Consider the following 27,322-nt stretch of genomic DNA (forward strand, 5'->3'; position numbering starts at 1 on the left):
AGTAACTTAACAGCTACATATTTGATCAATGACAATCTCGTCACATGCACCATAAGACAGTAGAGGTATGCTGCAAGTAGAGGTTCACATCAAGTATAAGTAGTGTTTGTTTTACAAAGTTTAAGGCTATTTTACATTTTTACAACTTTTAAACCGACCTTGTCCATGGAGTAATTATAAGTTATAGTAAAACAAAAAGAACGCCCTAGTATAAGTTTACGATATCAAATGCAGTGATTCTTCAAATATAACATAACAAAGTTGCTTTTTCTTTGTACAATAATTCGTCGCTAAAATGTGTAAGATAATTTATGTGCAATAACTAGATTGTTTTGACATTTCTCAATGAAATTTAAATAAGACTAAATATGCTGAAAATTAAAAAAAAGTACGATCAATAACTTGCGACCTAAATTGTTAAGTCCGAGGTAGGTCTCAGGCATGTAGGCCATCATCCTATATGACCTAGATTTTTCACAACCGTCCACCTGATTGAGCGACTATGTTTGCGTGTGCTAAATGACCGCAGTTATATGTCCCCGCTATTTTCCTTAATGACCTGAGTTAAATTTCCTCAATTTCTCGAAACTAAAACAGTTAAATATCATCTCTAATCTCATTAAGGACCACAGTTACATGTCCTCTATGTTCTCCTTAAGGACTACACTTACTTGTCATGTATGTTCACCTTAAGGACTACAGTTGAATATCCTCGCTGTGCTCTTTAAGTACTACGGTTAAATGTCCTCTCTAATCTCCTAGGTATAAGGCTATGTTCTTTACACAAGAGACAGACTGTTACTATAGAGTACCTGTTTATCTTCCAAAGAGCGTAGGGGATCCTGCTGAAGACCTCAGGGAAGATGTTGTTTAAAGTAGAGGCACCTGATATAGAGTTACAGCTCACGATTCCAGTGTAGGTTGCAATTTTCTGGAATCAGATAATACCTGGTCATACAACTGGAGCAATGGAGTTGTCAAAGTTGTCGAAGTTGTAGCTGCTAGATTAATTGTCCTATATTAGACTCAGAGTTTCTTCCCGCTTGAACTAATACTTCTTTACTTGACTACTTGTACACTTTTTAGTTTTCCAATACATGTATGTTTGTTCATCCGTCCACATACCCCTTCAAGATGACCACTACACTCTGGGGAGGCGCCAATGAACACATTGTACTCCACTGGTCTGTAGATAGTTTCACACTCCGGACGTGTTGAGAGTGAAGAGAGAGGCATGTCGCTGAACATGGAGAGATTCAAATTCCCTGACCTAAGAACACGTGATAGAATCATGTATGGCAGACCTATGTATACAGTATGTTGTCCTGATACAGTGCATACATTGTCGTGTACAGATCTAAACATGAACATGTATAGATGTATGGAATCTGATCTGGAGACTCGACTGAACAAATCAGTGTTTAGAGACGGTTGTTGTAATGTGTATGTTGTAAAGGCGCCTTAATGTTTTATTTATTGGATACTTTGCAATCGATACGAAATTTAGACTGAAGTGTAATGCAATTGCAGAAATAAGTAAAGCTAAAGTAACTTATATTTCACTAATAAACACATTTAGTCATTGATTTTGAAATATCTTCACATTTTGTGAATATATATTACCAATTAATAGATTGAAATATATTTGTAAAAATAGTTGTAAAAAAAAAGTTTAAACACTTAGAAAATGAAAATGTAATTTGAAGCAAGAGGTGACTAGTGATGTTGGCTGTTTGAGTGAGGTGTGATTCTTCTGTATCTACGAAATTTGAGACTGCTTAAGCATTTACTTATGAAGTTGTAATGTTGGTTTGTCGAAAATATCAATATTGGAATATTTTGTTGCATCATGTGCTGTTATATACTTGTAATAATAATAATAATATCAAAGCCATGCTCAACTTTTTGTATTATCACACCACAACGTCTTTAAAAATTAACGTAAAAAGATGTTTGACTTGTGTCCCTTACCCCGCAGGTAGCGTGAATGTATAGGGTAACATCCTGATATAGCCCTGGCTAGTCTGGCTTACCGCCATGATCTCACGTCTAAATAGAACAGAGTTGATTTTCTCTTCAAAGTATAGAGATTTACTCTGAAATAACACGGATAGGTAGGTTAAACGTTTACTCCACGACATAGGCGACATAACAAGTAATCAGCTGTATTCTGGAAGAGGAAAAAACAAATAAACAGCTTAGCGTATACTAATATGAAATTCTTGGTATACTATTACAGCTACACGTAATATAGTCAGATTATCTTAGTTCTATAAAACATACCGGCTCTACACATGCTACATCATTGCTATATGTGCTAACCACAACGATCATATTTACTGAAACGGACGTTGGTGATACAACGAGCTATCACATAATTCGTAGCCTTCAGAAGGGTGGATGAACTTTAGACACTATGCGAAAATGATTAAATCCACGTTGTAGACGTAGTTAAATGAAGTACGTATATATACAATCTATATTTTCGACGCAAGCTCATGTTTGCGAGACCAAAATGTCTCCAGTTCGAACCTTGATGCAGATGATGCTGGATAGCTGGGAGCGGCAACTCTGGTAGGAGAGACAACTCGATAGATGGTGACAGCAACTCTTCTAGGAGAGACAACTCGATAGCTGGTGACAGCAACTCTTCTAGGAGAGACAACTCGATAGCTGGTGACAGCAACTCTTCTAGGAGAGACAACTCGAGAGCTGTGGACAGCAACTCTTCTAGGAGAGACAACTCCAAAATAAAACAAATGCTGCCTAGCAGTTTGTTCTTGATTGGGCGCAGGTTATCGAAGAAATCCAAAAAGAAAAGCGGGCTGAAATCGGAGACAACTGTCTATTTAGCGTATTACATTTTGACACGTAATACTTACTAGTTTTATAGGGAATCCCCTACAACACAAAAATAAGAACGAAGAAGAAAAAAGATTAAAACAATAAGTATGCAATCAACGTACAGGTTCGAGGGCTGGGACGTCCACCTGTTGAAACTTCATGTACAGAACATCCTGTGTTGAGGCTGGGCCTACAGTCCCAACATCCCCAGCGTTACTGTACTCACCAGAAATCAGGGCCAGGTACCTGGTCACTAGCGAACACCCACAGTCTGGGAAACGAGGGTTAAAATTGTGAGTGATCATTAGAGTGAGGTAACATACATACACTCTCACACATATACACGCACGCCACACTTTCATAAACTATACAATTCTTTGTTTATTTTTAGTTTTAGTTTTTCAAAAGTGAATACACCGTTTTAATGCCACCTGTATACCTAACAATTAATGGCGTAGGCTGATCTATAGCACAGTGAACTATTTAGGGTAAATTTACTCACCAAATGTAGACGCCTCCTCCAAGACAGAAGCTAAACAGAGGACAACCAATGCTAATTGACTTACAAGAGACATCTTTATATTTCTCGAACGGTTAAAAACATAATCAGATTTAAAGTTCAATGTAAGAGATGTGCATTGACTTCATGCATTTGTCTATATAAACATGATAAAGTCCAACTATAACTGGTTCGTTTATGGACAACATGTGAATGCTATTTTATTGACTATGTGACATCATTACATCACACATCTGTAAAACTCTGAGATTTTCTTATGTGTGTAACGTCTATCATGTCACTCAAACATGTGTGTGATATAATATAGCAAGCAATAAGAACCAAACTGTAAATTTTAGTATACACACATACAAACACATCAGGAACCAAACTAAAGTTTTAGTGTACACAATCACATTAAAAATCAAACAGAAGGTTTTTTTACACATAAACACACATCACGAACCAAACTGTAGGTTTTAGTGAACACACGTACACATCAAGAACCAAACTAAATGTTTTAGTACATACACACACACATACACATCACAAACCAACTAGGTTTTAGCCCACACATCTAAAACGAAAATGTAGGTTTTTGTACACACACATAAACAACCTAATTGTAGGTTTTAGTTAACACAAACATTAATAACCAAATCTAGGTTTAAGTACACACAAATCAACTACCAAACTGTAGGTTTTAGTAAATACATCCAGATAGAAAAAAGGTTTTATTACCCAGAATAACATTTTTAAAAATTTAAACTAATGCAAGCTTCATCTATTTTCGTCAATGTTATTGTATCTATGTATATGTATGTCTTGTTGATGATATGTGTTTTACTAAATATGTTGTTCATGTAGTATCGCTGTGGATGGATGTTATGCGCTGAAGAATTTAAGTGAGTATGTATTGGCTGTGTTTATGTGTAGGCCATATCTGTGATTATGTGTATGCACGATTGAGTGAGTCCCTGTTTTGGTTTACCTAGGATTAAGTTCGAGTTGTCCGTCTGTCTGTTTTTTCATGTGTTCGTTTTCTAGCGTATCTTTTAGCGACTCTGTTTTTTAGTGTGTCGACATTTTAATGCCTCAATGTTTGAATGTGTCTGTGGTTTGGAGACTTTGTGTTTGAATGATTCTGTGTAAAGTACTTTGAGAACGCGAGCACAACCCTATACAATATTGAGCGTTGGTTTCTACCCCAGTCTAATAAAATAATAATCCGATTAAAGGACACGTTGGCTCCAAGCACGTAAACACTCTACTCTTTTTAAAACAGTTAATTTAATACGTTAGTTTAATGCTTCAAATGTAAACAAATAGCTGCTAGTTCAACACCAAGTACATTAACCGATGGTCTTGTTGTACAATCTTCAATCTGTGGTGTTTATGCCCTGACATAAGAGAGAGATTTTAGTTAGAAATCAAATATTGAATTTATGATGATATATTGAGCTAACTTTAGATACTCTACAGCAGATGTTTAGTGCGTCCATACAACATCAACGTAAGTACATGTATCCAGGTATCAAGTTGTAACACAGCGTCGACCTACTCAATACCTGTGTGTGTATGTGTGGGTGTGTGTGATTTATTTGTCAGTTGTACGACGTGTGGGGTATTGATTAACTTACATCAAAGCTAACACATAAATTGATACTAGATGCGATTTATTCACAATATGCAGGACTGTATAACCCAGCCTCTAAAGTTGGTAGGGGGGATAACTGCACAGATCTATGAATGTATATCGGTCTTCAAACTCAGCATATGAGTGGAGTGTTTGGTCTTTGCTGAAATGACATATGTTCAATACCTGTCAGAGCTATAGTACTTTGGATGCTGATGGTATCACAGGGGTTTAAACTTAGGCTATTTTCAGCATTCGTAATCGCTCATCCACTAACACATAAACATATTAAAGCTTTAATATTCTCCAGATTGTAATAGACCTTACGAACATATTACAAACAACTGAGTTATTACTCTTGATGTTAGTTTAGTACTTAGGTAGGATTTCCTTATCATGCTCATTAAATATTAAAGTAGAAGTTAAAAAAAAGGGATTGTTGTAGTGCTAATTATGTTGCTAGAGCTAGTTAAACATATTAAGCATGCTGTTGTTACATGCTGAGTATATTTCCTACATTGGTATTCTAAAACTAAAGAGTTATGTACATAAACACTACATCACGTGTATATTTTTCTCGGTGAAAATATTATATAAAGCATCAAAGAAGTGCTTGTTTTGACATGTATTAATGTCCAATAGTCTATGACACATACATTATAAAATAAAATTTATTAATAAATTGTATTGAAATGTGTTATATAACCGCTGCCTTTCTAACACAATATTTAGAATAAAGTGTTGTTACAATACTAATAAATATGCTAACTTTTAAGTAACAAGAAACACAAAATCTTACTTTTCTAAACATGGGTTTTTATTTCATTGTGTTAAATTCAAATAAGGTAAACATACTTTAAAAATTCTAATTTTTAACGCCTTTAGTACCTATATTAAAATTGCGTCACCGAAGGAGAATATTGAGAGATGACATGCCATGATATTTATCAACAGGTGCAAATGTCATCTAGAATAGATTCGCCACATGAACCGTAACTTAACAGTGGCAAGCTGAAAGTAGAAGTTACAATAGCTTAATAATTATCCTTCTGTTTCCAAATTTTAGTGGATTGATTAAACCTCTGTTATCGTTATTGATGAATTGATTTGCCTCCGTTTAACTTCTTCATTACCTTTTAAATTATGAATATTAACTAAAAATAATTATATTTTAGACACACAGATGTAATCGATAAAAGACATTTATAAATCAAATCAATCATTTATATATGTATATGTATATGTATATGTATATGTATATGTATATGTATATGTATATGTATATGTATATGTATATGTATATATATATATATATATATATATATATATATATACATATATATATGCATTAAGTCGATCAAATATGTATATGAATTAGTTACTGATCAAATAGCTTAGGACAGGGGTTCCCAACCTTTTTTTTACTCTAGAGCACATTCTAAAATATCGGTAGGGTGGCGGGCACCCCCTATTTTAAATCGACAAACTCCTTCCATAACTTGTCAGTTTCCCGTAATTTATTTTCTTATAGTCATGTTGTATTAATAAATAATAAACAAAACAATCATCGCTTATGAATACAATAAATTACGCACCTCGCTTTTAGGCTGTTAATTTTTTTTAATAGAAAACTCCTAATTAGTGTTTCGTCTGACGAGCATATCTCTTATCTAACTGTCGCGATACGAACAGGGCAGCAATCACAATGACAACAACGCGGTTCCAGGCGGGGAATGCTTTTTGCCTGTTCAAGGTGTGATGTGCAAATGGCACTAGCCGTTCCAGGCTAGCGTAAATAGTGCAGTCTGTCTCGCCGCTAGACTAGTTGGGACAAGTATCGAACATATTTAATAAATCTAAGCAGTCAAAAAAAATAAAATCAAACTGTAACAAATGAAAAAAAAAATTATATTTTAAAATAATGTTTATGAAAATAATTCTGTCTCTGTCGAATAGTGAGAGGCGGGCACATACGAATCGTTCAGCGGGCGCCATGGCGCCCGCGGGCACAGGGTTGGGAACCCCTGGCTTAGGAGATTAATCCTGGAACTAGTCTAAAGCTTTATAAAAAATGTGTCAAACTCTGTTTCTGTTACCTGACTATATTTCTCAATAATAATTGACACGATCCTTAACTACTTCGTTTTTATCGTTAATCTACATAACTTTTTAATTACCTTTTTTGTTTGTTTGAAATATTTTAAAAAGACATTCAACCCTTGATTTAAACCACTCGAAAATGTCATATGAATACATCAATAACTACGCCCAGGTGTGTCTGACTTTTTAACCGGACTAAATGCTTTTCTGTCTGACCTGATTTGCTGTAATACAATAATCTGACTTTCTGAATTACATTATGCACACACATACACGGGAAGCTGTCTATTTAACTTACTCAACACACACACACATACATAAAGACACACTCACACATACATACACGTGAAAGTGTCTATTTAACTTACTCCACACACACACACATACATAAAGACATACACACACACACATTGACATACAAAGATGTCCACACGTCTTATTTAACAACAGTACCTGTTAATTTTCCACAAAGAGTAGGGAATATGGCTGGACGCCTCAGGGAATAGGTCGAAACAAGTCACAGTTGCGATTGAGTTACAGCTTAACATAATGGCGTAAGACGCGACTTGCTGATACATAAACGTTATGTTAATAACTTACAGTAAGTAGTATAAAAACAAATATGTAATGCCATTTAAGTCTCATGCACAATCAATTTTCGCAAACCATTATTTTTAAGCAGATGTATTAACAGCACAAAAATATGAGTAAAAGTTAATTTGTTAAATAACATCTTCATACTATTGATGTAGTCAATTACTTGTAGTAAAAACAAGATGGAACACCTTTGGAAAGACAAAATTCCAGACGGGAGAAACACTGTTATACTCGGGAAAAGAAAATGAGGACGACCCACGAGAGGCAGGCGTAGCCTTGCTATTGACAAAGGAGGCAACAAAAAGCCTGATGGAATGGGAACCTGTATCTGATCGAATAATTACAGCTAGATTTGAATCCAGGTTTCAAAAGACCTCCATTATCATGTGCTACGCTCCTACGAACAACGCAGACGAGGAAGAAAAAGACCGTTTCTACGAAGAGCTTCAGTCGGTGGTTGATAAGGTACCCAAGCGCGACATGCTGATCCTCATGGGTGATTTAAATGCCAAAGTAGGCAAAGACAACAGAGGCAGGGAAATGGAGATGGGAACCAATGGCCTAGGGGAAATGAATGAAAATGGTGAACTCTTAGCAGACTTTTGTGCCTCAAATGAGCTTACTGTCGGCGGTACACTTTTCACCCACCGAAGGTGTCATAAAGCCACCTGGATATCACCAGATCATCACACTGAAAACCAGATTGATCATGTCGCGGTAAGGCGTCGTTGGAGGGCCTCACTGCAGGATATGAGAGCAAAGCGAGGAGCAGTCATAGGATCCGACCACCACCTGGTTGTTGCTAAACTGAAGATGAAGCTAAAGGCAAAGAAGAGGCAACATGAAATTGATCCACGAAGAAGATTTGATGTAAGTAAACTTAAGACGCAAAACAACAGGACAAATTTTCAGGTCACCCTAAAGAATCGGTTTGAAGCTCTACAGACAGAAGAGAAAGATCTTGATTCAGTTGAACACACCTGGGAAATATTTAAGCAAGCCACTATTGAAGCCTGCGAAGAGGCTCTAGGAGGCAGAGCGCCAAACAGGAAGCCCTGGATCACAGATGATACATGGCAGAAGGTGGAAGAAAGAAAAAGCCTAAAGAGCGAACTAAATCAAGCAAAAACACGGCAGCAAAAACAAGCTGCAGCCGCTCGATATAACGAAAAGGCTAAAGAGGTGAAAAGGAAACTAAGAAATGACAAGATATTGTTTATAAATGAATTGGCAGAGCAGGCCGAAACAGCTGCCAGTAAGGGAGATCTCAAGACGCTCTATGCAACAACCAGAGCTCTGAGTGGGAGGAAAACAAATACCAACAGGCCAGTGAGGAGCAAAAATGGTAAACTTCTAACGTCAATTGAGGAACAATTGGCCCGATGGAGAGAGCACTTCCAGGAAGTACTAAACGGTCTAGCACCTCAAGATCCACCAGACCTGGAGCCAGGGGAACCCCTTAACATCAATACCGAGGAAATCACCAGACAGGAAATTCTCAACGCCTTAAATAGTTTGAAGAGTGGCAAGGCAGCAGGACCAGATAATATCCCAGCAGAGGCATTAAAACAAGGTGGGGAAGAAGTAGCAAATCGACTTCATAAATTACTTAACTTAGTCTGGAACACAGGACAGATCCCAACGGATTGGAAAAGGGGCCTCCTTGTGAAGTTGCCTAAGAACGGTGACTTATCTCAGTGTGGAAAATGGAGGGGCATTACCTTGTTGTCCATACCAAGTAAAGTCCTTACCAGAGTTATTTTGGGCAGAATGAAAGAGGCGGTTGACCTTAAGCTAAGAGAGGAACAAGCAGGATTCAGGAAGGAAAGATCTTGTACAGATCAGATAGCCACTCTTAGAATTATTGTAGAACAGACGATAGAATGGCAAGCCCCGCTTTACATCTGCTTTGTTGACTTTGAGAAGGCCGTTGATAGTGTGGATAGGCAAACAATATGGAATCTGTTGAGACACTATGGTGTACCTGCTAAGTTAGTGGAAATAATCCAGCGACTTTACAATGGATTTTCATGCCAAGTTAGCCATGCAGGGAAACTGTCTAAAGAGTTCCATGTCAACACAGGTGTGAGACAAGGATGTCTGCTGTCGCCCCTCCTCTTCTTGGTGGTTCTCGACTGGGTGACACGCACAGCCTATGCCAGTTCTGGAAAAGGTATTCAGTGGACACTCACGGGGAAACTAGAAGATCTGGAGTTTGCAGATGATCTTGCCTTACTCTCGCACAGGCTACAGGACATGCAAGAAAAAGTTGATGCATTAGGGCCATCTCGCAGCGCGTAGGTCTGAAGATCAACAAAGAAAAGACGGAAATGATGAGAATTAACAATAAACAGGAGGCTCCAGTGTCAATAGACGGAAGACAGGTAAATGATGTGCAAGAGTTTGTCTACCTTGGCAGCAAGATCAGCAAAACGGGAGGCACAAAGGAGGACATACGCGCTAAAGTTAATAAAGCCCGCTGCGCTTTCACAGTCCTGCGACCCATATGGAAAAGTTCGGCCATCTCCATTACCAGAACTCTATAATCTAACATGATAATTTCGGATGCGTATATTAATTTATATTTTCTCTGTGACTAACAATTTGTTTGTGTGTGTGTGTGTTTGTGTGTGTGTGCGCGCGCACACGAACTATTTTAAACTTCGCATCAAATTATTATCTTCTTTCTGTTAAGTGCAGTGGCTTATTTCCAGAAGTATATGTACTGGCTTCAATTGTAATAATCAAATGAAAAGATTCCCAGATCCAACACTACGATTTATACTCTTGCCCAGACACATATCGTGTAAATAGACCAATACCTACTATCTCTACCCCATACACCTACCCTGTATTTAGACCAATACCTACTGTCTCTACCCCAGACACCTACCCTGTAAATAGACCAATACCTACTGTCTCTACCCCAGACACCTACCCTGTAATTAGACCAATACCTACTGTGTCTACCCCATAAACCTACCCCGTAATTAGACCAATACCTACTGTCTCTACCCCATACACCTACCCTGCAGGCAGTGTGAAGTTGTGAGAGACAATCTGGATGAAACCTTCGTCTGTAACACCGACGACCACAGCCTCTTGTCTCAGAACATTTGAGTTGAGGCTCTCTTCAAAGTACAACACTCGGTCCTTAGAGTATGTTAGACATATTTATTTACATTATTCATAGCACTTTCATGCATGACAAAACAAATATCGAATACAAAGAACTGATCATTTTTAAATGCATAAGTGTTAATTTGAACATGAAAAAGCCTAATAATCAAGCAAAAATGTATGAATTAAAAGTTCATTTTTTTTTAGAAATACTGATTTAGACTAATGGGTATGTTTCTGGTCTTAATTGTTTGATTTTGGACTTACATTTTTTAGATTAGAGTTACTAGTTTTGTTTTAGACTGACATGTTTGATCTTAGAAGTTTATTAATAATATCAAACTACAGGTTTAGTTTTAGACTTACAGGTTTGAATGCTGGAATGTCCACCTCATATAAGTTGAGGTACACTTCGTCTTGTGCCGGAGGGGGGCATTCCCGTCCTAAATCTCCAGCATTACTGTACTCACCAGATATCAGTGCCATAAAGGTCGTCACTAGTGAGCAACCACATTCTGAAGTATATGCAGGGTGTAGTTAAATCACCTTAGTCCAAATATTATACACAGTATATACGAGATAAATGGCCCGTTGAGGAATTATACAACTGGCGCTAGTTTGGTAGTGTAGTCTTTTTTCACTAAACCGAAACCAAAACCAAAGCTACCCCCTTAACTACAAATTGAACAGGAACCGAAAAATGACACTGGAAACGGATTTTTATCCATACTCATCATTTTAATCGGATTTAAGCTGGATCTACAAGTAGTTACTGCACATTGATTCTAAATATAGTCGTAGCCCTAACCCTAAACCTTGCACTTAATCTAAATCATGACAAAAGTCGCATTTAGAATTTCTTTCAGGCGACTCGACTTGGGGGGAGGGGTATGTATATATATATATATATATATATATATATATATATATATATATATATATATATATATATATATATATATATATATATGTTCATGTTATAGTATAACAGAAAGCAGTCATCTGTATAAATATGAATGTACATTCCAAGTAATGAAACATGTAAAAAAAAACACAAGTATATGTTTTATATATTGAATCAGGTAAACGAACCATTTGCTGAAGTTGGAGACAACCACAAGAAAACGAAGGCTAAGACTGCAGCTCTCTGTTGAGGAGACATCGTTTGTATCTCTCAGTGGAGGCTGGATTAGTAATATCAAGCTTTGTGTGGCTCACTCGAACTGTGACAAGCTAGGGTGAGATGTACAGGACATTAAATATCGCTACTACAGGAACGTTGTGACTTGTGTTGAAATCAATACATGATATGCTGTTGTTTACATCTTGATTAACACATATGTACATTTAAAGACCACTGGAGATGAGTTGACCAGGGCGAATTCAATACCTCCTTTCTTTAAACTTAAAAAAAAAGTATAAACGTATTACGTTAACGTAAAAATCAATAACCAGCTGGCCGGATTTGAAAAAAAATATATATTTAAAAAGTGCATGCGTTGGTAAGCTAGAAGTTAAATGCAAATAAAATAAAATAATTGCTTTGATCGTAAAATATTTTTTTTTTAAATCGACCTCTTACAAATAGGAAATGGTTTGGTTTTAATTAAATTAATTCACTTGAAAAAAAAGGCAATTTATTGTAAATAGCATCAATCACACTACATTGTTACATTTGGACGTATACAGTGACATGAGTCTATTTGGTGGCAGCTCATAGTTAAACTAAAGAATATATAGGAGAAGTATACATATATTATGTTGTACCGTGTGATGGTGATAATGAAATACAGTTTCATTTTTTAACATTTTAATGCCTTTACAAAAGAATAAATGATAGAAATGGTAATTGTACTAGCATGACTACTGATATATGTAGAAATAAACTTTATAGTGAACTACATCTATACTTTTATTTTGACACCATACTATAATCCAATTGTAGTGGGGGATTTATCATCCAAGGTGCATTAAACACAAATGTCTATGTTTTTTAAACCTCCAAAACATTCAGATTGCTTTAAATTTAAATATAATTAACTATTACAAAAAAACTTTACATAAAATGTATTGTATAATCATGGTATAATTTGTCAAATTCTTAATTTTTATTTTTTTTCTGTGTATTAAACACAGAACAAAGTATATTAAAGTGGGACATTACTCTCGTAAAATAGTTTTTTAACTTTATATCGGGCATTAGCTCCCATTTTCTACGGTTTAAAAATATATTCAATTACACCTGTTATTTTAACACGTTTTTATTAACACGTTTTTCTTAACTCAGCTTCGCGTTTGTTTGTTTGGATGTTTGTTGTTAAAATTGACATCGAAAATTAGCCCACTTCTGATTGCTCTAGAGATCTGAAATTTGGCATGTAGGCTACTTTCGCCTAACAATTTCAGATGCAATCATAAAAACTAGCAATTAGAGACCGTAATTAGCTTAATTTAATTACGCCCCAAGGACCATAAAATTGAGGAAATGATTTCTAAAGATACCGACAAGACTGGAGGCCTATTGACACAGTTACTTCGGCCCCAATCGATGTGAGCGCGCTGGCCGTGATCGTATAGTGGTTAGTACTTCGCGTTGTGGCCGCGACAACCCAGGTTCGAATCCTGGTCGCTCAAGATTTTTAGTCCGTGTATTTATAAACACTTAGTCAAGTCATACTTAATCAAGTCATTAGATAAAGTAGAAAATAAACTATATATAAATTTTTTTTAAAAACCACGTTTTTCATGTGTAGCAACGGACTAAAAAGGAGAAAATAAAATACTTTAAAAAAACTTTAAAAAAAAAAACACGTTTTTCTTGTGGACTAAAAACTGCTAAGAAAAAAAAAAACGTGGGTCGGGCAGATGGGTCGGGAAATTTGATGGTGAACGTACCCACGTTTTTTGTCAGTCATCACAAGAACCTGCACAGCTCGAGGAAGCACAAAAGAAAAATTTATTTTCTACTTTTTAGTCCACAAGAAAAACGTGTTTTTTTTAAAGCTTTTTTTAAGTATTTTATTTTCTCCTTTTTATTCCGTTGCTACACATGAAAAACGTGTTTTTTAAAAAAGTTTTTTATATAATTTTTTTTATTATTAACTCAGCTTCGCGTTTGTTTGTTGTTAAAATTGACAACGAAAATTAGCCCACTTCTGATTGCTCTAGAGATCTGAAATTCGGCATGCAGGCTATTTTCGCCTAACAATTTCAGAAGCAATCATAAAAACTAGCAATTAGAGACCTAAATTAGCTTAATTAAATTACGCCCCTAAGCCCTAAAATTGAGGACATGATTTCTCAAAAAACGCATGTAAATTTATAAAGTACTAATAATATCCCGCACTTTTATACACATTTTATTAGGCGTTCACTTGGTGTGGGACGGTGTGGTCTAGCGGTAGAGAGCTGGACTGCTAACCCGTTAGTCTCGAGTTCGAATCCGAGTTCAAGTCAGTAGACCGTCCCTGAGTCCACCCAACTCTGATGGGTACCTAACTCCTGTTAGGGAAAGTAAAGGCGGCTGGGCATAGTGCTGACCACACTATCTCTTCATATGCCGAGGTCACAGAAACAAGTGAACTCTACTTCACTTGCCCCATAGACCGTCAGGTTTGAAAGAGAAACTTTTCACTTGGTGTGCAATTCTTTTTTTTTTATTACCACGTCTTTTTTTAATGTTTTACAGTGTAATGCTTAAGGTAGGTGGAGAATCGACAGTTAATCAGTTCGAGGAGGGATGGACGGTGGGCCAACTACCTAAAAGCATTCAAAAACCTTTTGATCCTTTTTATTTTGATAAAAAATCCTCTAAATTTTTATGTATTTAAAAACACTTAGTCAAGTCATACTTAATCAAGTCATTAGATAAAGTAGAAAATAAACTATATAAAAAACTTTTTAAAAACCACGTTTTTCATGTGTAGCAACGGACGAAAAAGGAGAAATAAAATACTTAAAAAAACTTTTTAAAAAACCACGTTTTTCTTGTGGACTAAAAAGTAAAAAATAAATTTTTCTTACGACCCTAGGGGATCTACCAATGACTGCTCGTAGATTTTGTGCTTCCTCGAGCTGTGCAGGTTCTTGTGATGTACCCTATTATACGCCTCAGCTGTCTATCGGACGTATCACTTCGTAGATGTAGACGATTACTACAGCTGCATTTGATTTCTTTATTTCATGGTTTCTCACATCAATATAACACAGGGAGCTATCACGTCAGTAATATTATAATCTTATAACCCATAACAGTTTAAGTTCAAGCAATGTACATTTGGTACTTGCTTGTATTTTAACCGTTATTTCAATAGTAGTCTATAATTTATTTTCTACTTGTTAGTGCATTATTACATTAAATCTTGTTACTAAAACGTTTTTTTATGAAATTTTTTCTTCGTACTTTACATGTTTTTTTTTTCATTAGAGTTTCATGACTAAAAACCATTGCGCGCCTATTGCACGTGATGACGCGCTATTGAACGTGATGACGCGTGTGGAGTAGTTGGATAGAAATGTCTACTAACTTGGTCACAATTGTAATTAATTCATAAACGGTTAATTAGTCATCCAATTAAGTCAAATATAATGTCACGATGCATTGTCGTCATGTCTTGACCCACGTACCAGTGGCGTAGCTACCGTAAAGCTAGAGTAAGCAAGGCATAGGGGCCCAATGTACTTAGGGGCCCTTTTCCTTCTTTAATAAAGTTAATACATTTTAATATTTATTTTATATAAACAATTTTAAAAAGAAAATAGAAATGAAGTTTTTTTTTCCACTGTAGAAATAATTTTAAAATTCCAAAAAAGGCCCCAAGTCCTTCCGTAGTGTACAGGCAGTGGCATTCAGTGTGTATGGGGGGGGGGGGGGTGGCGTCGAATAGGGCCCACTCGTATTAATAACACAACATGCGTACATGGCCACTAGTATTAATAACACTACATGCGCTGAATGTAAGGGAGGGGTGGCGTCGAAAAGGGCCCACCAGTATTAATAACACCACAGGCGTACAGGGCTCACTTACATTGATAACACCACAGTCGCTGAGTGTGTGTGTGGGGTGGGGTGGCGTCGAATAGGGCCCACTCGTATTAATAACACCACAGGCGTACAGGGCTCACTTACATTGATAACATCAGAGTCGCTGAGTGTGTGTATGTGTGGGGGGGGGGGGGGTGGGGCGTCGAACAGGCCCACCCCATATTAATAACACCACAGTCGCTGAGTGTGGGGGTTGGGGCGTCGATAAGGGACCACCCCGTATTAATAAGACCAGAAGCGATGCCGCAGTTTTGGTAAGCAATACAGTTAATCAGCTTATAAAATTTGAATATGAGATACGACATCCGGCACCCGTACATTTTCACGCATCGCTAAAAACCTCAACTGAGTGGGAAACTCCCTTCCCCCCCCCCCCCCCCCACCATCACCACCCAGATACTTTAGTATTATACGATTTCAAAAGAAGGGGAGGTAACAATTTTTGATTGATCTTTTCTTTGTCTGTAAACGGCTGCTTTCGCTGGGCGGAAGGGATGGGAGGGAGGGGGTAGTGTTGAATTCAGAAATTATGAATTGCTGATAAGCAGAAAATAAAACAACTAGATGGCGGCGTATACTACGTCGCGGGTCAGCTCGTTAACACTAAATTATACTATATTGAAACATGCAAACAACACGTGAAAAATGCATCCTTTTTTATTTATTTAAACAACAAAAACGGTAGCAATATAACAACATGGGCTATTGACATCATGTTTTGTCACATCAAACCCCATTGACATTTATTTCTATACATTGTTTTGTTTGATAGTCTGAAAGTGAAAGATGATTTCTCCCTCAAACATGTGACTTCTTACTGTACTGTCTGTGCGCTCTTCAACAGTTTGATTTGCTCACAGAGAAAAGCCAAAATTATAAGGTTATTTTAAACATTGTGTCATTGTAATAAACTTTTTGTAGAGTGTGATGTTGTGTTGTTTATGGTGTGTATTTTTTAAGCAATGACTTAGATCTAGAATCGGCTAGTGTTTTTCACGTCTTGTGACCACATTTCACTACCATCGACAGGTGGACCAGGGTCACCTTGATTCTCTACAGATCTCGATACTTGTCCTCTGAAACGACGAACAACGAAGAAAACTGCCCAGACGATGAAATCTAGGATACACATTATACCAATACCGATACCTATTCCTACATGGAATCTATCCAAATCTGTGGAACAAGAAAGCTAGTGATTGTTATTGAGACAAACGTGGGGCGGACATGACTGATTGGTTTAAAGCACAATTGACGCTAAAAATATCAGGTGTTTGTTTCTGTACACTGATCGAGATGTTATATATGTTATAGATGACTAACACACGATATTAAGGGGGGGGGATGTCTCCGGTTAAAAAAAACAACTTTTTAATACTCGTTAAAAAACAGTTATTTCTTAGCAGCTTTATTAAAATACATCCGCATATGCATTTTAACCAAAAACAATATTGGTGGACAAATCTTGGTAACTATGACAACGGCGGCCAACTTGAAAAAATTAACCCCCCTTGTAAGTTTTCCACCATTCATAAAATATTATATTTTATCCCAATAAATAATATATATATATATATATATATATATATATATATATATATATATATATATATATATATATATATATATATCAAAATTGTCGGGTGCCCGACAGGGCGCTTCAGGCGCCGCAGGTGCTTCAAATTTGGCAGGAGTCTGCCTTGGGGCGATAGAACACGAGAGCCGGTGCCGGTTGGCCAACAAGTCCACGAAGATGGGGTCAAAACTGACCGCGACTGACCGGCGCCTTATATGGACTATATTACGAATACGAAAAATCATTGATATTTTGTGAGATGGGATGTCACAAAAAACTCGCCATGTCCGGGAAAAATCGGGAAATGGGTCAAAACTGAGCAGTCGTATTTCCATATATAATCTTTGTATGTTATGGGAAAAAAGAGGGTAATTTCAAAACAAATTTTATGGCACATACAGTCTTTACATTTGGCTAATTATTGGCATGCTTGTAGGTAAATGGCTTGGCCGTAGGGCAAACCTGCCGGTTTCACTCAAAGCCCTCGACAAGGACTAAAAAGTGACTGCGAGTGAAATTCTCTTCATATGAGCTCTATTACGAAAAAAACTTTCGTCCCACGACCCACCTTGAAATTTTGTGAGGTGGTAGGAGAACGCCTTTGGGTGTCACAAAAAACTCGCCATGTCCGGGAAAAATCGGGAAATGGGTCAAAACTGAGAAGTTGTATTTCCCAATATGGAAGTAAATCTGCCCCTAATATTTTGTGAGGTCGTAGACCGACCCTAGAGGGTAACAATAAAATTTGTATTCCCCTCCGAAAAAACCCTAAGAGTCGTTAGATTTTTCCAAAAGCTATATTTTCTTATATAAAAAATTGTTTGTGAAAATGTAAACAAAGATTACGTCATTTGGCCTATGTACATGAGAGGTAACATTTTAAAGTAATAATTTTTAAAACAAATTTTTATTATTTTAAAGAGAAAACGAAAATCACAAAGTATAGCATTCGTTTAAATAAATATTTCGCTATAAGTTAAGTTTTGAATTTTATTGAAATTGTAAAAAATAATATCTAAAGTTAATTTAATATAATACTTGATTTATACTATTAAGTAAGCCTTTGCAGTTCTAATAGCCTTGCGAGTAATCAGTAAGTGAATATATCACTACGTTTTCCAAGAAATGAAAATACTCAGATTGTTAAACTTAGGCCATAAGCACTTCAGATAACAGTCAATCACAAATTCAAATTCTCAACATTTTAAAAGCTAGGCATATTTTTTACCGGAGTCTACCCCTTTAAACGTATAGTATTTTTCAATCAAAATGGTCTTATAATAACTTAAATTGACTCAAGATGCAATATTTTCTGATAGACGTTAAATCGTGTTATGAAGGAAATTCGTTACATTAGATGACCAAACCAAAGTCCTTACGTTGAACAGTCTGGGTCCCATCCTCGCCTGAATGGCAGACTGGACACTGTCCATCACTGCTGTCAGTCATCTGGTCCACACAGGCAGCACTGGTACTGTTTTCTACGTAATCGTTTCTCACACTCACTGTCTCATGCAAAAGTAAGAACCAAAGGAATTTTTACACTTACTAACTTACATGCTCATTATTAAAATATGTTCGGTGATTATATAGATGTTATATTAGTAACTTGGATAAAACATTTCTAGTATATTACTTTCTTTCTAAGTTGCAATCAATTATTGTTACTGTTCATTAAGGTTAAACGTTTTTTTTTCTTTCTATTAGTACTCTGCAAAATATGCAAACAACCAAAACAAAGAAACAATGCAACTCATGTGCAATCTGTCACGTATATTTTCTTAATAGCTTGGATGTTTAAATTCAATAATTCGTTGCAATTAGTTAAAGCAACACGCGGGTATGACTGTGTAGTTCATACTTATGTTAGTAAACTCAATACTTACAATATTTGCAATTATGTAAATAAAATGATAATTTGTTTATTAATACACGATTTAATCAACATACATTGTGAGCACCCCTCCCCTTGATATCCAGCAGCACAACCAGACCGACATCCACCTGTAGCTACAAAACATGTCTCAGTTGGGTCGTTACAGTTGCAGGTCTTGGTACACTCTAGCCCATATTTTCCATTCTGGCAATAAGTGTCTAAAATATGTTTATAAAATGATCAGTATGTAAATGTTAGCCGTGAATACTTGTATTCGGCATCATGCGTATCTTAAGAAACTGATAAAAAGTTTCATATATAATCCCAGTCAAGTATGCAAATGATGAAAATGGAAATCAAAGCCGATGCTAAAAACAAAATGTACTTTAACAACAAAAGAGTAACAAAATATCAACCGATGGTTAAAGGCTACGATTAAAAACAAGTATTACCAGTTGAAGACCATTGAATAACGACAAAAATGTTGAGCATAATACTTTTGAGCAACAACTGCTAAGTACATTTTAATATATTTTTACAACAATACCTCTATTCACTTTTTATAATTGTATTTGCTATTGAAAGAGGATTTTTTGTCTATATAACATGGTGTTAAGAAGTAAGTATAGTTAAAGAAACTAACCACTATATATTTCAACCTCACATAAAGTAAGGACATCCTTAGCGGTTATGACAACAGTTCTGACAGCCATTGATCTTGTTGTGATTGTGTAAACAGACTGAGGTTCTTCATCTTGATCAGTGTAGTTCAGTACCACAGTGTTGTTTGAGGTGTAGGCCACAAGGTTAAACCCTTGGAGGCGTTGTTGACTTATATCTTACAATATGCAATAACATATACAGTATATATATATACATATATATATATATATAATATATATATATTATATATATATATATATATATATATATATATATGTATGTATATATATATATATATATATATATATATATATATATATATATATATATATATATATATATATATATATATAGACAGAGAGAGAGAGAGAGAGAGAGAGAGAGAGAGACTATTAAATTAGCGTCCATTATCCAACATTACAAAATTTGAAATCTGACCTCGGTTGTAAAGTATATATCTGTGTACATTTTCTAACTTGGCTAATGTAACTTTCCAGTAGCTCTTAACGCCCCAAAGTGTATGAGAACAGGAGAGATATTTGTAGAAGTTGTTGAAATTATTGCCGTCTACGGCTAGATGTGAGCCGAACTCAAAGTTAGGCTCTCTGTAGACAGAAGACTGCCAGGTGGTTTGCTTCACAGCAACATTGCGACCTAGAGATAAATTTCCAATGAAATGTAATGCACAATGTTCATACATAAAAACTTTTATTTTACCATTTAAGATGGTGTTTCTATCGAGGGAAGCCTACTATAAATTTTAATAAAGCTATATGTTTTATACAGTTTCTTTTACCGCCCCCCCCCCTTTGATAGAGATGGAATTTATATAGAAGACATATTTTTACCAGTGTCCGCCCCCATCCCTCCCCTGAAAATATCATTATCAAGTGCCCATTGAAGAAAAAAGTCTGGAAGAAACACTCTTCTTATAGATACTTTTGCTTTAGTGTCGTTGGAAAGAAATTCCCTTTTTAGGCTCTTTTTGTTCCGATGATTGAAAATTTCTTGCTTTGTAATTGACCTTTCTTCTAATTGACACTACTGCCCCATTACCCTCTAGATGAGCCCTATATTAAATTACTACTTAAAAGTCAAATCGACCTACCTCCGTTGATGTTAATGGAACATAGAGAAATGCGGGTACTAATGTCGAATGTAACTTCCATGGCAAGTACAGCTCGGTTGAGGACAATGTCTGTGGTTCTGCCGTCTACAGGCAGCATAGTGATATCAGTTACGATTACAGAGCAATTGTCGTTACAATTCTCTGTTACGGAAACTGTGACGTTTGACAGTGGTTCTGTCAAAAAAAAAAAGTTGTAAGTTAATCATAGGTGTGTCTGTAATATACAATGCTTGGTAATTAGGCCTACAGTGAGACCATTATACAGTGTCATCAATGCATGTTAACATATACGTATTAGAAAACATAACAAATAGAATATATCATTTTAAAATAGCAATAAATCTAAAAGTAAGTAAAGTTTCCCTTTTAAACTTGACGGTTTATGGGGAAAGTGAAGTAGAGTTCACTTAATTCTGTGACCTCGGCATATAAAGTGATAGTGTGGTCAGCAATATGCCCAGCCGCCTTTACTTTCCCTAATGCGAGTTAGGTGTCCATCAGAGTTGGGTGGACTCGGGGACGGTTTACTCTCTTGAACCCGGATTCGATCTCGAGACTTACGGGTTAGCAGTCCGGCTCTCTACCGCTAGACCACTCCGACCACAGTTCAGAAAATTTCATTAAACAAATCTTTTTTTTTTTTAAATTAGCTTTTGATGCCATATATTACTTGTATATACTTGATGTATATACAATCGCTAAAATGAAATAGCGAGAAGTGTTTTTTTATATTTTGAAAAACCCCGGACAAGTAGGCCTACATACATAACTTAAGCTTTTGTGTATTGAATTTATAATACATGTAAATCAAGTGAATATCGTGTGCAGATTGTAATCCAGGACTCAGTGAGATGAATAAAACAAAATGATACTTTTCACACAAATACTTATCACACCTTTAGACTATCTGAAAGCAAAGATTATATTAGCTAGATTTTTCAAAAAAAAAAAAATTCAAGTTGACTTTGAAAAATGTAAGTTTACACTTTGAGCACATTAGGTTTAATTTAATGTTTTTTTTTCAATTAAACAAAAATGCTGTTAATATTGTACCTTGTCCCATCACCTCAAATCTTGCCCAACTGATCTGATATATTATATCCCACGTAATCGTTATTGATTGCAAGCTGGAACATGTTTCGTCATTTCCGTCATTGACAAGACTGTTGGATGGTGTCACAATGGCTCCGACTGTCGCCAGGTCCTCTAAACACAATAGACAGGTCATCAAAACATTTGACATTTGTTAAATGATAGAGTTACTTATATTACCATTTTCTGTAAACTTACGGTACTGACAGAGTGGACCAAACCAGCCCCGCTCACAACTTGACCCAGCTAAACACAGACCTTGGTCATCACATCTGTTGTTGGTACAGTGACATGTGTATTGGCAGCTGGAGCCAAACCATCCGTCAGTGCATGCTTGTTGAGCTACACGTAACATAATTCAAGCTTTAAAGATCATTTCATTTTATACATGAAGTAATATATACATATTATATATTATAACTTATACGTTTTTAAATTGTATGGTAATGACATGTTAATGTAATAACTTTTTTAACAGTTGTCTTAACTTACAGCCAAAAAACAATAATCGTTAATTTAAAAAGATTTTTGGATTGCACCAACGATTTGTTGATGGTCTGACTAGTCTTAATGTTAATAAAACCACTCACGTATCTGTTCATTTATGGCAATAATGTCTAATTAATTATCGATTGTGTATGGTTGTAAAATATATAGAGAAATCTATTGTTTATGGTTCTTGTTTAGTTATGTGTTTAGCGCTCTCGCGCTAAGAGAAAATTAAAGGGAAACAAAGCAATTTAAAAACACACCACTAACACTACACATTTTCTCTCTTCAAAAAATTAAGGGTAAGCATATTACGTATTTGTTGACAACTTTTTTTGTTTGGGGATCATCCATAAATGACGTCACGCTTTTTTGACGATTTTTACCTACCCCCCTCCCCTCCGTCACACGTCGTCACAAAAAGTCAGACCTCCCCCCCCCTAAAATGACGTCACACCTCAACCTACAACCCCCCTCAAAATTGCAGTTGAATTTTTTTAAAACATCGATATTTTTCCAAAATCTTGTCTAAACTATTACAATTTATTAAAACAGTTATTTGAGTTATCTAAAACGCGAAATAACGTCTAAAATTCGTTTTCTAACATTGCATTTTTATAATGCAAAAATGTGACGTCGCAACATCTGAACCCCCGCCTGTCCCCCTCACCACACATCGTCACAAAATTACGGACCCCCCTCCCCCCTACGAGTGTGACGTTATTTATGGATGACCCCTTGGTACAAAATTATTAAAGTTGAAGTAACAAGTAGTTACTGTTTAATTGTTTGGCAAGTATATCTGTGTAACAAGATGTCACTTTGAGGAATGACAGATGATGTGTAGGTTATCGTTTAGAATCACGTACTAGACAAATGTGAACATTTGTTATAAATCTGTTATAAGTTGTATACAATTAGCTCGCCATTTACCACCCATAAAACTAAAGCACGAACGAGGAATAAGATTAAATTAAATTTTGTAACATCTAGATATGTCCATGTTATAAAATCGACAAAAATAAAAACAATTGTTTACAATCTAAACTGGCATTCATGTCTCTTTCAACAATGAGTTGTTTTAATTAGTGAATAAAATGAAAACTATATGGCTTTAGTACAATGCAATCACTTAATTGCAAATAATATAAATATGTATCAATACGAATATGTGTGTTATTTTTAATACAAGGCAGACTTTTTTTTAATTGTATGAATAATAAGGTTTTTATAAATAATTCAATTGGTATTTTGAAGTAACAAACATACCTGCTTCAATCCGCAAGTAATGAAATATTAACATGCAATAACAAAATAATGTTGGCGCCATATTATTTAGGGCTTTTTAAGACCATAAATATAAATTAACTCATTAGTATTCTACACGTAGCTATTAAAAAATACAAGGCTTTGTGTTCGCGTTTAAATTTTTTACTTTATATATATTCACATAAAGAAATATGATGTTAAATTGCAAATGCTAAAATGTTTCTCTCTGACGTTTGGAATTGTGTTGACACCTTTAAGCTCATGAATCAATTTCAATTTAATTTCTGTGTATTGTCATTTTATGTCAACAAGATTAACTTTCGCTTTTCTTTTTCTTAGCCTTTATTTCAAGCAGAGTATTGGATGACATAGACTAATTTGTGTATGCGTATCCACATAATTACAATTACAAATGGGGCAACGTTTTTTTTTAAATGCAATGATGATTTTGACTTTAATAAAGTTATAGCCAGACATAAATAAACAAGATAGTGTAATCGTGTACGATATTGTCTGGTTTTGTAGTGGATTTTTTTTTTACTTTGCACACACAGACAGACATAGCAACCTAAATAAAGATTTTAAATATTTTTTTTGGAGGAATAAGTATTCTTCTAAATTCAGTTTTGACACCCTCTTCTTGGACTTTTCGGCCAGCCGGCACCGGCTCTCGTGTTCTATCACCCCATAGCAGACTCATGCCAAATTTGAAGCGCCTGCGGCCTGCTTTATTTATATTGATTCCGTGGAATTTAATAACAAGGCAATTTAATGTGTTGAATTATGTCATGTACTTGATGTTAATAATTGGTTTCCTTATATTAAAAAAGGTTAGTATACATTTGGAAAGAGTTACAGTTTTAAGGCAGCCACTGTATGTAGACATCATCCTGGTATTGAAAATTGTCCAAGACGTGATTCCTTAATTCCAAAAATAACAAATGTTCACTAACATTTAAACGCCGTTCTACTTTTGTAAATAGAGTAACATATCCAACAGGTCAAACAATGATTTTTATTTAAAAAGCAGATATTTCTTTATCAGATACAATACTCATCCACACAAAAGATATTGAATTGAAAAATGTAAACGATACGAAATGAAAAATGCGTGTTTATTAAAACTGTAGATATTGGATATACGCACATGTTTTTCTTTCCAATTCAAGTTCGTTTTCGATAAGCTTCTATAATTGTTTTTTAATAACATGAAAGTCAAAGCTGATTTCTCCCCAAGCCTATGTTATCTGACTCTAGTCACGGTGTTTACTGTTAGGCCCACATTTGAATTATCATTCTTTGGAAAAAAGAGAAATAAAACTTTATAACTTAGAATCATTGTAATAAGCTGTTGTGTACAGGGCATTATGGGGGTCATTAATTTAAGAATTTAAGACCTTGCCGTTTCTTTATTATTTCAGACCCCCCATTACAACGCGACATATTTCTCAACTTGCGACCCATTCCCTCCCCACGGATAAGGACATTCACAAAATTTACTAGACCTTTTAAAACTTACTGCTAGTGTACCTTTCGAATAGCATGTAATGTGTAACTTTTTTCGGTAATAGCTATTATTTGGTGTAACTATAAACAGTACAGTCTACAGTGTAGAAAGTTTAGTATTTTAAAATTGTCACAGTAAAAATAAAAGCGTATTTCAATAATAAATTACCAGACCAAAACCCCGTGACAGTATTAAACTCATTGCGGGTGTATGTGTGTGGAGGGACGGGGTGTTAAAGTGCTGAAGTTTACCTATAAACATTATTGAATATTATTAAATTTAGAATTTCTACGATATATTATTTTCAACACCTCTACTTTGATTTATTGTATCGCTTGTTTACGTGTGAACATGTAAACAACAATTTTATTTACACGAGAACTGTTGTCTTAAATTTCATTTTACGAGTTTTACTTTTGTTTAAAAATATTAGTATTTCGATAATAGATTCAACATTTGGACGTCCAGATGCCCCCCCCCCCCTCTCAACATCAAATCACACGGATCCGCAAAAGTTTATCTATTCTTGACACCCACCCCTCCTTGTGGATCCACTATAGACACCTATTTTGTAATGTATCATTTATATTTATTCAGCAACCGACACTGAGCTACAGGATAATTAGCTTGACATGAAACAAGATCCAGCTTATGACAAGATCCAGCTAAGGTGTTTCTTGAGACTCTCTCATTTCACGACCATCGACAGGCGGACGAAAGTCAGCTTGATTCTCTGCAGCCGTTATGGATCTCGATACTGGACTGTTGAAACGACGAACAGCGCAGAACATACTCCAGGTGAAGATGATTGCTATACACATTATACCAACACCGATACCGATTCCTGCATGTAATCGATCCCCATCTGTGGAACACAGAGGAATAAGTTACTTAGATTTTAGACACATATTGGTCAGACGACTTTTTGGAATCGCGATCGAGAACTCAAAATTCTAGTGTTTGATTCTGTAAACAGGAACCTATGTCTCCTATCTGTCCAACTAAATGTGAAGGATGTCTGACACAAGCTAGGGTAGTACTAAATATTTTCAATTAAACCGGTACTTATGTAAATTTGACTCTAGACGCGATATGTTTTGAAAAGCGTTGTAACATGTATTGTAAAGGCAAAGCAAACCAAACTCCTTACGTTGATCGGTACAGGGTGGATCATCGCCGTGTTTGCAGTTTGGACACTGTCCATCAATGCTTACTGTCATCTGGTCCACACAGGCACTACTGGTACATTTGCCGTCATTATAAATCTTGTCTTTTACTGTACCACACAAAAGTAACAACAAGTTTTAAAGAGTAGATAGGACATGGAAAAAATATAATAAAATTTTCGATTTATTGTTAAGATTTAGTTTATGTATTTGCTTCCAACTCAACATAAAAATGACTGTTAAGCACTGTTCATTTGTTTTTTTTAAGTGGTATTTATTTAATTAAACAGTTCAATTACTACTTCAACAAAAGTTCTTTGATATTTAGACACACATTTTCAATATAATAAACATTGTTTATAAAATAAAAATAATAAATAAAACATAGGTTGTTGATGTAGGTTCGATCGAATTCCTGTGGTTAAGTGAGTCATTCTTATTGGTTTGTCGGGGGTCAAGACACACACCCGACTCTCATAATTAGCGATCGGATTTTATCAGTGAGAATTGCACCCGAAGTCAATTTTAATACGATATCACAAAAGTACAAGACAGTAATAAAATGCTCAAGAGCAAGGTAACACGTATCGGTATTGTAATGTTTCTTAGTGGCTAAACCCTTTACGTGATGACACATATACGTCACGAATGGTGTCAACGTCACTCACACAGGCGAGCTTTGAGTGTGTAGAGGTGCTGTGAAGAACACAATTAT

General features: G+C 35.6%; 1 protein-coding gene across 1 annotated transcript; it reads right to left on the bottom strand.

Annotated features, from left to right (window-relative positions):
• Positions 1-3,478, bottom strand: LOC131942896 (uncharacterized). Its single transcript, XM_059302866.1, has 6 exons — positions 3,347-3,478; positions 2,967-3,115; positions 1,972-2,096; positions 1,126-1,270; positions 813-931; positions 1-70 (listed from the first exon to the last, which is right to left on the bottom strand). Exons 1-6 carry the CDS (start codon positions 3,417-3,419, stop codon positions 7-9), a joined length of 675 nt encoding a protein of 224 aa, XP_059158849.1. The 5' UTR covers positions 3,420-3,478; the 3' UTR covers positions 1-6.
• Between the last annotated feature and the right edge of the window lie 23,844 nt (positions 3,479-27,322).

This window comes from Physella acuta, unplaced genomic scaffold, assembly GCF_028476545.2.
Source record: "Physella acuta isolate Inbredline_101_S28 unplaced genomic scaffold, ASM2847654v3 ptg000432l, whole genome shotgun sequence".
NCBI lineage: Eukaryota > Metazoa > Mollusca > Gastropoda > Physidae > Physella > Physella acuta.